At 40.0% G+C, this 16,166-nt stretch overlaps 1 protein-coding gene across 1 annotated transcript in view; it reads right to left on the bottom strand.

Annotated features, from left to right (window-relative positions):
* Window positions 1–15,720, bottom strand: part of LOC126101357 (phospholipase DDHD1-like) — a 181,296-nt gene extending 165,576 nt beyond the window's left edge. The window contains exon 1 of the mRNA XM_049912025.1: window positions 14,632–15,720. Within this exon, the coding sequence (XP_049767982.1) occupies window positions 14,632–15,259 (628 nt within the window). The 5' untranslated portion in view covers window positions 15,260–15,720. The remainder of the gene's footprint in view (window positions 1–14,631) is intronic.
* Between the last annotated feature and the right edge of the window lie 446 nt (window positions 15,721–16,166).

The raw sequence follows: 16,166 nt of genomic DNA, 5'->3' as shown, positions 1-16,166 counted from the left end.
CCCTCAAAAAGAGGTGAACTTATATTTACATAACATCAAATAATATAGTATATACTTATATTAAACTAATAATAAAGTATCAGAACCTAATAAAAACGCAAATGTTAGGAAAAAAAAAATTGGAAAAGGCGAGACGCAAACCACCGCCCCTCCACACTACTCAACAGCTGACAGTGACACTATTCATTACCCTACACCAACAACACAGCCTTTATGGCATAGTATGTCCCCCTACTGAAAACCTTAATCGTACATATGTTACTGATTGAAATTTAATATAACAAATTGTACCAAGAACACTGTGTTTTGGGTGGATCTTCAGTGTGTCACTGCCTTCAAACAGCCTACTCTCATAATACGCAAGTTACAATAATTCTTTTGCCATGAATATGATGTTTCACATTATTTTATTGCAACAAAACATACAGTTAACAATGGGTTTCCCAGTCATTCTCAGTTTGCTGGTGCTCAGAAACGGCATATATACATATAGGCTTGAAATGAATGCCAATATGGCGCCTCACAACTCTGTACTGAAGGGAGACAGCGTGCGTGTGATGTAGGTGGCGTTGTGCCATCTCATTGGCCAACGCTCAGATGCACGCTCAGAATATCTGACATGCCAGATACTGCTCTGCACATTCGAAAAGACTCCCGAACGTGTTATTCCATGCTATGACATCAGAAACTCAGCACGCTCAACGTTCGGATGCACGGTCTGTGAGCCGACGGCTTTAGGCTAAAGACAGTCTCCAACTTGGCTCCTACAGGCCCCAGAATTATTTTACGCTTGATGAATTTTAAGAAACATTGGACTGCACATATTATGTTTAAATGTCTGTTTTAACAGACATGAACCATGGACCTTACCGTTGGTGGGGAGGCTTGCGTGCCTCAGCAATACAGATAGCCATACTGTAGGTGCAACCACAATGGAGGGGTATCTGTTGAGAGGCCAGACAAACGTGTGGTTCCCGAAGAGGGGCAGCAGCCTTTTCAGTAGTTGCGGGGGCAACAGTCTGGATAATTGACTGATTTGGCCTTGTAACACTAACCAAAACGGCCTTGCTGTGCTGGTACTGCGAACGGCTGAAAGCAAGGGGAAACTACGGCCGTAATTTTTCTCGAGGGCATGCAGCTTTACTGTATGGATAAATGATGATGGCTTCTTCTTGGGTAAAATATTCTGAAGGTAGAATAGTCCCCCACTCGGATCTCCGGGCAGGGACTATTCAGGAGGACGTTGTTATCAGGAGAAAGAAAACTGGTGTTCTACGGATCGGAGCGTAGAATGTCAGATCCCTTAATCAGGCAGGTAGGTTAGAAAATCTAAAAAGGGGAAATGTACAGGTTAAATTTAGATATGGTGGGAATTAGTGAAGTTCGGTGGCAGGAGGAACAAGACTTTTGGTCAGGTGAATACAGGGTTATAAATACAAAATCAAATAGGGGTAATGCAGGAGGAGGTTTAATAATGAATTTAAAAAATATAGGAACGCGCGTAAGCTACTACAAATAGCATAGTGAACGCATTATTGTGACCAAGATAGATATGAAGCCCATGCCTACCACAGTAGTACAAGTTTATATGCCAATTAGCTCCGCAGCTGACAAAGAAATTGATGAAATGTATGATGAGATAAAAGAAATTATTCAGATAGTGAAGGGAGACGAAAATTTAATAGTCATGGGTGACTGGAACTCGAGAAAAGGAAGAGAAGGAAACATAGTAGGTGAATATGGAATGGGAGTAAGGAATGAAAGAGGAAGCTGCCTGATAGAATTTAGCACAGAGCATAACTTAATCATAGCTAACACTTGGTTCAAGTACCATGAAAGAAAGTTGTATACACGGAAGAAGCCTGGAGATACTGGACGGTATCAGACAGATTATATAATGGTAAGACAGAGATTTAGGAACAAGGTTTTAAATTGTAAGACAGGAGATGGGACCCTGATAAACTGAAAGAACCAGAGGCTGTAGAGAGTTTCAGAGAGAGCTTTAGGGAACGATTGTCAAGAATGGGGGAAAGAAATATAGTAGAACGGGTAGCTTTGAGAGACGAAATAGTGAAGGTAGCAGAAGATCAAGTAGGTACAAAGGCGGGGGCTAATAGAAATCCTTGGGTAACAGAAGAGATATTGAATTTAATTGATGAAAGGAGAAAATATAAAAATGCAGTAAATGAAGCAGGCAAAAAAGAATACCAATGTCTCAAAAATGAGATCAACAGGAAGTGCAAAATGGCTAAGCAGGGATGGCTAGAGGAGAAATGTAAGGATGTAGAGGCACATATCACCAGGGGTAAGATAGATACTGCCTACAGGAAAATTAAAAAGATCTTTGGAGAAAAGAGAACGAATTGCATGAATATCAAGAGCTCAGATGGAAATCCAGTACTAAGCAAAGAAGGGAAATCAGAAAGGTGGAAGGAGTATATAGAGGGTCTATACAAGGGCGATGTTCTTGAGGACAATATTATAGAAATGGAAGAGAATGTGGATGAAGATGAAATAGGAGATACGATACTGTGTGAAGAGTTTGACAGAGCACTGAAAGATCTAAGTCGAAACAAGGCCCCAGGAGTAGACAACATCCCATTAGAACTAATGACAGCCCTGGAAGAGTCAGGCCTAACAAAACTTTACCATCTAGTGAGCAAGATGTATGAGACACGCGAAATACCCTCAGACTTCAAGAAGAATATAATAATTCAAATCCCAAAGAAAGCAGGTGTTGACAGATGTGAAAATCACTGAACTATCAGTTTAATAAGCCCCGGCCGCAAAATACTAACATGAATTCTTTACAGCCGAATGGAAAAACTGGTAGAAGCCAACCTCGGGGAAAACCAGTTTGGATTCCGTAGAAATGTTGGAACACGTGAGGCAATACAGACCCTACGACTTATCTTGGAAAATAGATTAAGGAAAGGCAAACCTACATTTCTAGCATTTGTAGACTTTGAGAAAGCTTTTGACAATGTTGACTGGAATACTCTCTTTCAAGTTCTGAAAGTGGCAGGGGTAAAATACACGGAGCGAAAGGCTATTTACAATTTGTACAGAAACCAGATGGCATTTATAAGAGTCGAGGGGTTGGGAAGGGAGTGAGAAAGGGTTGTAGCCTGTCCCCGATGTTATTCAATCTGTATATTGAGCAAGCAATAAAGAAAACAAAAGAAAAGTTCGGAGTAGGTATTAAAATCCATGGAGAAGAAATAAAAACTTTGAGGTTCGCCAATGACATTGTAATTCTGTCAGAGACAGCAAAGGACCTGGAAGAGCAGCTGAACGGAATGGACAGTGTCTTGAAAGGAGGATATAAGATGAACATCAACAGAAGCAAGAGGATAATGGAATGCAGTCGAATTAAATCAGGTGATGCTGCGGGAATTAGATTAGGAAATGAGACACTTAAAGTAGTAAATGGGTTTTGCTATTTGGGGAGAAAAATAACTGATGATGGTCGAAGTAGAGAGGATATAAAATGTAGACTGACAATGGCAAGGAAAGCGTCTCTGAAGAAGAGAAATTTGTTATCATCGAGTATAGAGTTAAGTGTCAGGAAGTCGTTTCTGAAAATATTTGTATGGAGTGTAGCCATGTATGGATGTGAAATGTGGACGATAAATAGTTTGGGTAAGAAGAGAATAGAAGCTTTCGAAATGTGGTGCTACAGAAGAATGCTGAAGATTAGATGGGTAGATCACATAACTAATGAGGAGGTATTGAATAGAATTGGAGAGAAAAGAAATTTGTGGCACAACTTGACTAGAAGAAGGGATCGATTGGTAGGGCATATTCTAAGGCATCAAGGGATCGCCAATTTAGTATTGGATGGCAGCGTGGAGGGTAAAAATCGTAAAGGGAGACCAAGAGATGAATACACTAAACAGATTCAGAAGGATGTAGGTTGCAGTAGGTACTGGGAGATGAAGAAGCTTGCAAAGGATAGAGTAGCATGGAGAGCTGCATCAAACCAGTCTCTGGACTGAAGACCACAACAACAACAACAACAACAACAACAACAACACTTCACTTCAGACAGGCATCACGATTTGAAAGTCGAGTACACTGACAGCTCCCAAGATGGGCCCTCCCTTGGGTGTTCAATCATCCTTCCCAATCGTGTCTTCAGGATTTGTCTTCCCCATCATTATATTCTATTTTCTACAGAGCTCCATGCAATCCTGAAGGCACTGAAGCAGATGAGTCATCTTCAGTGCAAACCATTTCTCATTGCTCCGTTTCCCTTAGTGCCCTACAATTGTTGCAGTGCGCATACCCAGCAGATAAAATGGTCCAGTTCATACACGATCAACTGGATGTCATGGAAGAGTAGAGGTAGGAGATGTAATTCTACTACATATTAAGGCACAAGGAAATTTGGGGAAATCAGTAAGTACGCAAAGCCACCAAGGAGGCCTGCACGGAAGACAATGTGCCATTTCCCTGCAGTTTGTCATCTCTTTGGTGAGTCACAGATCTATCAATAGTGGGAACGAGGAGGAAGAGGTGGTGGTGGTGGTGGTGGTGGTGTAGGGAGGAGGAGTGGCTGGCAGTAACAGACAATAAACTGCGGCTGGTGAAACAAATTACCTGGCCTTGGCATTTCTGATGCCGGTCACTACAGAAAGATGAGGTGGCTCTGACTTTCCTCTGAATTGGGCACTGTGCTCTAATCTTCTTCTTCACGCGATCAGGCCCAGAGGACCGCGCGCCACCACAGTTAGAGCTCTCCATCCGTCTCTGTCTTCTGCTATCTGTCTCCAGTTTTCCGTGACTCCCAGCTGCAACAGGTCTTCTCTCACTCCATCGATCCACCTCTTTCTAGGTCTTCCCACTGGTCTGCTGCCTGACGGGATCCAGTCCATTGTGATTTTGGGCCGTCTTGTTGCCTCCATTCTAACAACATGTCCAGCCCATTGCAGTCTTTTGCTTCTCATCACTCCCAAGATGTTAGGCTCCTTGTACAGCTCTTCTAATTCAGTGTTATGGCATCTTCATCATTCTCCAGTAGTCTGATCTCTGACTGGTCCAAATATTTTCCTGAGGACTTTCCTTTCAAATGTTAGCAGTCGCTTAAGGTCTTGTTTTCGAGTGCTCCAGGTTTGAGAACCATAAAGTACTACTGGCATTATTAATGTCTTATACAACCGTTTAGTTGTTGCGAGACACTTCTACATTTTAATATAGGGTCTAGAGAGTGATAGTATCCGTTTCCCGCCTGCAGTCGTGCTTTTATCTCTGCTTCAGTTGATGTTACTTCTGTAAAAAATGATCCAAGGTATTTGAACTCTTTCACATGTTTATACCTGGTGTTGTTCACAATTAAATCTTGAGAGTTCTGGATCTTTCTTCCTATGGTCATATACTCTGTCTTTTCTGAGCTAATTTGTAGATCGATCCTAGCTGCCAATAACTCCAAGGTCTGGATACTTCTCTTCAGATCTTCTCGTGTGCATGCTAATAGTGCAATGTCGTCTGCATAGGCCAGACATGTAATGTGTTTATTACCAATTTGAATGCCCTCGATGTTTTCTCTGTTGAAATCCCACATTACCTTCTCAAGTGCCAGGTTGAAGAGGACAGGTGATAGCCCATCTCCTTGGCGTAATCCTGTTACAACTTGGAAGCTTTCTGTCATTTGATTGCCTACCTTAACCTTAAGTTTTGTGTCATTTAGGCATACCTCTACCAGTTTGACCAACTTCTTTGGTATACCAAACTCTGTCATAGTTCTAATCAGGCTAGGTCTATGTATACTGTCATAAGCCTTCTTGAAGTCTACAAACAGGAGATGTATCTCTCGTCCGTATTCATACATTTTTTCACAGACCTGTTTTAGGACAAAAATCTGGTCCGTGGTTGATCGCCCTGCCTGGAAACCTCCTTGGTATTCTCCAATTATGTCTGTTGCTATAGGTTTTATTCGTTCTAATAGGCAGTTGGAGAAGATCTTATAATAGGTGTTGAGTAGCGCTATGCCCCTGTAGTTGTCACATACGGATTTGTCTTTCTTTTTATATATGGGGCATATCACAGCTACCTTCCATTCCTCTGGTATTTCATGTTTTACCCAAATTTGCTCGATTAGCTTGTGGATTTTGAAACAGAGGATTTCGTCTCCAGCCTTGAGAAGTTCAGCAGGAATACCGTCCTCACCTGGACTTTTACCATTCTTAAGGTTTTTAATCTGGTTCCTTATCTCTTCAATGGTGGGTGGAGGATATTCTGGGTCTACTGTTACTGGTTCATCAAACTCAAGTAGTTCGGTTGGTTCATCAGAGTTTAGTAATTCTCTGAAGTATTCCATCCATCTTCTTCCAATTTTTTGATCTTCTGTTAACATTCTTCCATTGGCATCTTTTATGAATCTGTGTTGATGGTATGTCCCTCCTTTAAAACTTTTCACTTTTCTATAAAGTTCTTTATACCTATTTCCATGAAACTCTTGTTCAGCTTCCTCCATGATACTTTTAACATATTTTCTCTTTGCTTTCCTCAATGTGGCTTGGGTCTGCCGTCGTGTTTCTTCAAACTTCGATTTTTCTTCTTCTTGCATATTGCTTTGTATCCACAGTGGTTTGGCCCGTTGTCTCTCCCTGATAGCTCCCTCACACTCCTCATTGAACCTCACTCTTTTTCCCCTAGTTCACTTTGGGATTACTTCTTGGGTTGTTTCTTTAATAGTCTCTGCAATCGCCTTCCAGTTCCGATCTACCAAAGTATCTCCTTCCTCTTCATTCAAAGCCTCAAAACGGTTTGTTACTGTTATCTTGAAAGTTCTTCTTATATTATCTTCAGTCAGACTCTCATGGTCATATCGAGTGACTCTTTGCATTCTTTTGTGCTTCCTGGCTCTCCATATTGTTTTCATCCTTCCTCTGACAAGGAAGTGGTCTGATCCACATTCCGCACCTCTTGCCATTCTAACATTTTGTATCCACTTCTTTATTCTCTTCTCTACAATTAGATGGTCAATTTGGTTCACTGTTTTCCCATCTGGAGACACCCAGGTTCCTTTATATATTCTCTTCCTGTCGAAATCAGTACTACTTATAAACAAGCCTTTTGCAGTCGCAAAGCTAACCAGCCTAGTGCCGTTATCACTGCTCACATCATGTAAACTGTGCTTTCCGATGGTCTCCATGAAGGCTGCTTCTTTCCCTATTTTCGCATTAAAATCTCCAAGGATAATTTTGTAATGTTTACTTGGTACATTGTCTAAAACCGTTTCTAATTCCTCGTAGAAAATATCTTTTTTGATGTCATCGCTTTCTTCGGTTGGGGCATGACAATTTATATATGTGAGTTTGTGTTTTCCCGTGTCTATGGTTAGGAGTGAGATTCTGGGGTTGATTGATTTAAAATCCATGAGAGTGGTACAGAGTGCTCTAATGTGCTCTAATGCATGGCTTTTTACACTGAAGAGAGTCAGTCTATGACACCAGTGGTGTGCAAATTGTTGTACATCGTATTTTAACTGAGTGCATATTATTTTGTGATAAGTGGGCACAAGCAAATTTAGGTGGAGATTTGTCCTCTATTTAGCTGATAGCAAGAAAAGTGTGGTTGAGCTTTTAAAATTTTGTTATGTGTCTGGACTCTGGCCAAAGACTTTAGGCTGGAGATTTCAGTGTGTTGTATAGCAGTTGGCTCATCCTTCTTATTCCAGTGAACAATGTGTGGCCACGCACACATACTCATATTTTTAGGACATCCTTTATGTTTTTATTTGCAGTTCCCATTTTAATAATTTTGTGACCTTTATCCACACTCATATCATTAAATTTTAGAATGAGCACTAAGGACCTTGCTGTCGTGCGCCCTCACTACAACAACCACCATCATAATCAAAACAGGCACTTCTCAAAGCAGAATATGATGACTGCAAGCCTAAACATCACGGGAATTACAAGGAACAAGTATGATATCTTATTGACAGTCTGCCAAACACATAAATGGAATGTATTATGCACTCAAGAAACTCACAGAGCCAGAGAAGGAACAACACACTAAATACAAGGAATGGGACCAGCTGTAGAGCATTACACTCCAAACATGGCAGTGCCATATTTGTCATTTAAAACATGAAAAACTGTCAGTTAGCTAAAAAGTAACTAGTGGATTTTTTTGTCTTTGTAAATGGTAAATGCAGGATTTTCTGAAATATCGATTACAAATGAAAAAAATTAAGTGCTACATTCATTAGACCATCCATCATTGTGACCTCTGTAAGTAAAATCACAAATAATGGCATTGAAATACCAACAATCAAAAGTGAAAACTTCACAGTCACATCCATACACAAATCTCAAAGAGAAAAATTCACTTTCTTGATGCCAAAACCAAAATACCAAAGTCATAGGAGAATATTTCAATTGCCACAGCATCAACTGGGGGTAAAACAAAACACATGAGAATCGATACCTGTTGAAAGAGTGGTCAGATACAAGTGGTGTCCATTCTTCATGACCCAAAACTTCCCTGTTTCTTCACAAGTAAAATATGGAAGTGGGCTACAACCCCAATAACTGTATCACCAGCTCCAACATACAAGACTGCTGTATTAATATGGTATATCAGCCCATTCCTCGAACCCAGCACAGACCACCTGGGATACAGGCATACACACAGTGAAGACTGCTAAGGTGCTGTTCTGCATAAGATTTAACTTCAGGAAGGCCAAATGATAACCTTCCAGGAGGAATCTGACAAATCCATTGTGGACCTTACCCTACATCTGAAAATTGCCAAGAATTTGTAAAAATATTACAAAGAATCTCAAGACAACACATACCACAAGGCTACAGACAGCAGCTCATCCAGGTCTCTCACAAAGACCTACTCAACTCCTCGCTAAATATAAAAAAACTGTATCAGAAAGATCTTTTCAATGAAGAAACTATGACATGCAGCACTGATGGAAAAGCTAGTGAAGCTAGTCTGACTAGATGGATTGCGAACTTGCAGAGGATGGACACGACACACAGCAGCAAAATAGCCTGGAATCTTATCAAGAAGCTCAATGGTGACCCACACGGCTCCGGAGGGCCTGCAGAGGTACACACAACCACGTAGCCCATCAGCTCCTCTTGAATGGAAAGCTCAATAAAGAATACCAGAAAATAAAAAAATCAACAGGGCCTTACAATCAGGAATCCATACACTCTCAGCACCTTTCACAATGAAAGAACTCAATCAGGGCATCAATACTACAACAGATAGTATAGCGACTAGCATGGATGACGTGCATGAAGCAGGTCAAATATTTTGGCCTGGGCGCAAAAATGTGGATCCTGCAGCTTTTCAACCATTGCTGTGAAACTTACAGGCTTCCAAGGTTGTGGAGAAAGGCATGAACAGTGGCACTACAGAAGCCTGGGAAGGAACCACATTCACCAAAGAATGCTGAACTATATCACTTCTTTGTCACCTGTACACATTTTATGAGAGACTCATTTTAAGCCACTATCAATCTGAAACTTACCACTCAAAAAGCTGGTTTTAGGCCTGGCAGATCATCTACCAGCCAAATTCTGTAGTTGATAGAATGTATAGAACAAGGATATGAAAATAAAAAGATTACAAAACTACCAATAGTCAACCGCAGCTCCGCGTGCAATTCATTCAACCATAGGTTTCTCTTCCAGAAACTCTACAAAACACTAGGAGATAACCAATTTGTCAAGCTCATCGAGCCTCTCCCACAAAACAGACAGTTTTGTGTGGTTCTCAATGGCAAAACAAGTTGATGGAGAAACCAAAGAAATGGACTGACCGAGAGAATCGTTCCGGACCCCTTACTTTTTAACCAATACACTAATGACTAGCCAACACCTAATCATACTAACCATTTCCAATATGCAGATGACCTGGCAAATACAGATCGTGGGAGGGTTTTCAAGGACATGGAGTAGAAGCTGTACAAAACACTCATGGACTTATCAGAATATTATCAAAATAACTTCCTCCGACTTAATCCTTCGAAGATTCAAGTAACCACTTTCCATCTATGATCTTGGCAAGTAACGTGAAAGCTCAAGGTTTCCTGCAATAATACCACACTGGAACACACAGATAAAGCAACCTAACTGGGTATGGCAGTGGACTGATCTCTGACATATAGACACCACTGTGAAGAGAGATATCAAAAGGTGTTCTCCAGAAATAATACTTTGCAAAAACTTTTAAATAGCAAATGGGAAGAAAACCTACTATCCTGAGAACCACTGCACAAACACTATGCTTTTCTGTGGCTGAATATGCCTGCCCAGTATGAACTGGGCCAACCTGCATGAAGAAACATGAGACTTACTGAAACGTGTCAAATAACAACTGGATGTATGAAATCCACACCCCCCACCAAAGTTTTACAGAGCTACTGCTTTTTCGTATTCCTACCTATGAAGAACATCTCACAAATTTACAGAGAGCTTCAGACAAACCAGGTCCCATAGAAGGCTCTTAAATGTGGCCGTTGAAGAACCACCACCTGACTATCCACCGAAACAGGTAATGCCTGGTGGCTCCACAACAAACTGGGAAACATGGACAACCCAGAACTGCACCTTAAAATGGGTGGCCCCATGAAAACAAACATTATCAGATGGGGTCATGGTAATGAGGGCGATGATAAAGTGCTGTGCAAGACATGGAACACCACCTAGCCAGTCCAAACTGTCCCTACAGATGCAACCTTGATGATTTGTGGCTGGACAAGAAAGAAGCTCTGCACATGGTCCACTACTGTGTGGAAAGACTATGATTTGGTTTCCAGACAGGAAAAAAAAAAAAAGTAAAGTAGTACATCTTTTAAACTTGAAGCAGAATAGCAACTATTATAACTGTGGTTGTATACATATGCTACTATGGTGTTTTGAGGCATTACAGTGACCTTGAAGACTGAAAGAAATGACATAATGAAGATTCACTATCTGTGCTTTCCAACATGACTTTCTCGTCATCAAAACTGTAATAACTCTCTCAAATCACATTGGATGGATCACAGAGAGAGCAATCTGTTACTCTCTTTAAAAAAAAAAATACTAACATGGTAAAGGCACAGTCTTTTCTGGTTAGTTGCTTAAAATGCTGTTCAAGATAATTTTCTGACTGCACACAAACATTTATTTTATTCTCCATCCAACCAGTAAATATGTAGTTCTTTTATCTCTCAATCAAGCACACTGCTTGCTGATGTTTGGTCAACAAAATATCACACATACATTAAACAACTCTTAACAAATTCCATGCCAGATAATTTCAATGAAAAATTAATTTCTCCGTAACTACAAGAATCACAGTAATTGTAGAAGTGAGGTTAGCACACATCCAGTAGCAGTCAGACACAATGTATACAAACAGAGTACGAAAAGAGCTGAGTGAAGTTTAAGGTTTTGCGGGATTTCTCTTGACACAGTTACACAGTAAAGCTAGTTAGCGCAAAGTGATCAAAATGTACAATTTAAATACCTGTTAATCATCTATGAAAGAAGAAGCTAGTAGTTTTATCAAGCTGGAACAACTGATGAAATTTAATAACATTTTATTTAATTTCATATTCACTTCAAGGACAAGAAACTGCTAGAGGAATACTTTGATGAGTAAGACATACGGAAAGTGATGTGGATAAAGTGATATTACCCTTCCAGCACGTCACTTTTAGACATATCATGAATAGGTTATGCAAGACTGAGTAGGGAATACAGACAACCACACAGCAGTCATTTGTGACTGGTACAGAACAGAGGTGCAGCACGGAAACCACAGAAGTAATGATAAATATGATACAAACCATCAGCTTTGATAGTGAGTCTGTCAACAATGTAGTTATTTATCAGTGCTACATAACAAACTATCATTGTATTTTGAATCAGGACACCTGTGGGAATGTGCAGATTTTGGGCAAGGACATTGTTATTTTTAATTTATTCAAATATATTAAAAATTTGCAGACAACAGTGGGAAAATAGAAGTTTCCAGCTGAGACATTAATGAGCAATGGGAAACTAGAACAGATTATTTTCATCACACATTCTTTGTCTTTATCAACTCTCAGCCATACTATCACCTTCCAGTCTAACCTAACATTGAACTAAGTTATACTGAAGTCTGCTAACACATCTCTCATTTCATCAGTGAAACCACTGATTAAAGCAGAACAACATTACATCCACAGGTATTTACCAAAAAGCTCCCCCCTCTACATGGTACACCAGCTCCTGGAATACAACAGCAGATACATATCCTCAATAAAACTTCCAAGAACACTGCACTGGAGTGTCAGAATTTTCAGGATTCCAGTTCATTCAGTAACTTCCTATCATATGTTTGCTCAGACTTGAAGCATCTCTCATTAGTAGGCTATTAAGTGGTTTTAAAAGCATAGAAACGCCTTTATTTTAACAACATCTCTATTACCTTTTCAATCCGCCATTAATTTTCTTAACTTCATACGATATATCTTGAAAAGGAAACAGCAAAAATTGGACCATGAATAAAACATGAAAGATATACCTAAGCACACTATCCCATGTTCCATCCCATAAAATTCAATAAGGTGTTACAGATGCAAAGCGGAAGAAGGACTTTTCATGAAGTTTAATTTGTTCTGTCAAACATCTGCTCAATACACGAATGAAGTGCTGACATAAAGCAATTATATAATCTATTAATCGGTGAAATTTTGTTCTGTGTAACACTATCAGGGACAGCCAACAGTAAAAAAAAAAAAATTAGGAGTACACCAAACAAAATCATTCCCTCTGTCACCATCTTTTCTGAGCTACGCAGATGAGTTATCCTTGCAATACACCATTCACTCCCACAATGTTCCCGACCTCAATCTCCATTAACCTCCTGCCGCCAAATCCTCCACACCCCAAAGTTTCCCCTTACTCTGTCCTATAACCCCCTCCCATTTCATGTCCCCACATCACCTTCATTGTGTGCCACTCCCTGGCAGCTTTCACATCTGTGTCCACATGTCTATCCCAAGCACCTGATACCCCTCCCTTCTGCCCTCCCACATTCCTAGGCAACAAACCAGCTACCTCCCTGAAAGCCACTAGCTACCCATGCCCAACTCTCTTCTTGCCTCTTTCATCTTTCTCCCTATATCCAGCTTACCCAACATAGCCCACAGCCCATCTCTCTGTGCGTACGGGCCTCGGAGAGACCAATGGTACCAACCGATGACCATGTCATCCACAACCAATAGGCATCAGTTGATGTGTATATGGAGGGGCTTATGGCCAGTACACTACTCTCATGGCTGTTGTCAGTTTTCACAATCGGAGCTACTACATCTCAGTCAAGTAGCTCCTCAATTGGCCTCTCAAGATTCTAAGTGCACACTGCTTGCCAGTAGCACTGTCAGACACTAGGTAGCGGACAACATGCCAACATTTATTGCAGGTAGGTAGGTAGGTAAGGTAGGTAGGTAGGTAGGAGAGAGTGTGTGTTCCTTCTTTTTTTTTGGTGAGTGGTCTCTCTTAAAATTCATTATTTAAATTAAACAAAATTAAAGCAGCATATAAGGCATTCTTCGCCACCATAACTGTTGTGAGGATTCTGAGCTCATATGTCGGGGGCGTTACTGAAGCTCTACAATTTTTTAACAGAGGACCTGTTCACTGTCTCCAGAAAATGATTGTGACTACTGAGGGAAGCAACAACAGGGACTGATAATCATAATAAAATTAAGTCTCATTTGGTGGCTTCCTCCAACAGACAATAAAATCAGAAGGGACTGTTTCATTACAATTAATGTCAATATGGTGGCTTAAACCAACATCAACAACATTGCTTCAGAATGATGAGTAAGTGTTCAGTCCAACAATTTTAGTGCATCAGTATTAGTCATCACTCAGTCTGACTTGAGAGAACCTCAGTAATTATATGTTACACTGCAAAAGCCGAAAACAGAATAGCACAACAACAGTTGTCCAAGACATTTTTCTATACCAACCAGACACCAAAACATACATCTACAACTAATCCCCTTTTTTCATACACACAGGCCTTGTCACAGCTAATCACTGTATGACAAATGCAACAATAAGCAACATAAAACATTTAAGTGATATAAATGTGAATAATGTAAGCTACAGTTGGAACAAATACTTTAAATTAAAAATCTCGACAGCACTGCTGTTGAATTATTAAATGCATCAATTGCACCCATGCTAAGTGTTACACAGAATATTTCATTCATTGTAAGACGTCAAATTTAACAAATTCAGTACTGTTCAGAGCTTCTTGGTTTTAATTAAAATCTACTACTGATAAGCAAGGGGATCTGAGAATTTTTTTAGATGCTGATAAATACTTTGTTTGGTGGGATACAATTGATTACATATTGCTGTGTGTTTTAAGTAATGGCCATTTTTTGCTTCCAGAAACTTGAATAAGCACACTGCAGATGAATATTTTAATCAATAGTGATTACATGAACATTATAAATGCAGAGTTAAAAGGTGATACATTCTGCAGTCACATCAGACAGACTTGAAAATATGCCTAAAATGTGTATCAAATTGATATTACATTATCTCTCCTACTTCATTTTAATGAATAACATAGTCCTTCAAGCAAGATGTATTCACATAAGAAATTATGTACCTGGCCAATAAATGGAATTGCACTTCCAAGCATGGAGATCTACTTCATATAATCCACCACGGACGACGATTTTATGCTCAGAGTCTGTTGTAAAGCTTGAATCGGCCTTGCCGAAATTGTTGCTTGAATCGTCATGTTTAAAGCTATCGTTTTCTGAAAATAAGGCACAACCGGTATCGTTGGACTCTTCTGTCTCATTTTCCTTGTCTTCTGGGTAATGAGCACTATGCCACTTATGAAACACATCCTGATATTTATATTCTATTCGCAAAGAATCATATCCACTAAACTCTAGCCATCGCTTTTCAGTTTCACTTTTATAAAACCACCTAACTTCTTCCGGCGAGAGAACGTCCACAACTCTGTCCAGATTCTTCGACTCAGGAGGTACGCATTCCCATGTTGACAATGTACTGAAATTGGCGCCGTCAACAGTATCTGCCTGTTCTGAAAGAGCATCACTGAAGCACTCTGAAACGATTTCATTGTGTGTTACGTGCAGCACTTCGCGTGTCTGAGTTTCGGTAAATGTAAAGCTATTGTCACTATTAACTGTCAGTTTGCGCAACTGTTCATCTATCTCAAAGGCAGTATTTTCGCTGCCTGTTGGATCACCAGAAAAATCCATCGGTAAACTATTTAGAACATGTGTATTTCACTCTTCGCACCAGGACCCGCTACCTACATCAACATTTCCAACAACATATACTATACAGTTTGGAATGAAGTTATGACACTTCTACAACCACAGCTGATTCACGAAATAGCGCATTATTTCGTGACTCTGAGCTATAAACACTAGGAACTTCGTAATAATCGAGAATAAGACAATTTTCATAAAAATACTACTACAGTCTTCAGAAAGCAACCTTTCAAGAAGCAAAATACTACTAAGTACTGACAAACTTTGCGTAAGATCTTTGGAAGCATCAGCTGTTGCTTGAGGTATGTGTGACAGTTCCTAGTGGACCGAATCGTTGAATGAAAGCTTGGTCGTTCTGCAAGAGCGCATAGACATGCATCCTTAGTTTACGATTACGTGAGACACAAACGCCCGTAACCGTGAAAATCCACAAAACATATAAATTACATCGGTAAAGCTAATTTTTTTGTATGCTTGCATTCTACGGAAGATCGCTGAAACGCTACTTGACACGCGTCAGTTATGCCAGAGATTACTTTCGAAACAATCTTGTTTTAGACCGCGTGACTGCGCATTCATGCGACTAGATATGTCAGCAATTACCAAAAAAAACATGTCATTTCAACATAGAATTTAATTGTAATCGTATCTTATCGCTCCACCGCGGTGTTAATGAAGGAATGCTATAGGATACTGTAGATGTCTTGTGTAGTAAAGATGGTACTGGCATTCTTTCGTAGAGGAAAGAAGTTTAATTAATTGTGATGGAAAGTCTACATCAGAATAGATCTACGTGGTACAAATCCGGAACAACATGAAATTAAGAAACCTTTGGCTGTGTAAGCTAGAACTTTTTAAGAGGCAGCTGTAAGGCGAATGTCAGACATACAAA

The sequence above is a fragment of the Schistocerca cancellata genome, chromosome 9, assembly GCF_023864275.1.
Source record: "Schistocerca cancellata isolate TAMUIC-IGC-003103 chromosome 9, iqSchCanc2.1, whole genome shotgun sequence".
Classification (NCBI taxonomy): Eukaryota; Metazoa; Arthropoda; class Insecta; order Orthoptera; family Acrididae; genus Schistocerca; species Schistocerca cancellata.
The sequence above is the reverse complement of the archived record's forward strand: the minus strand, read 5'-3'. Positions and strand labels throughout refer to the sequence as shown.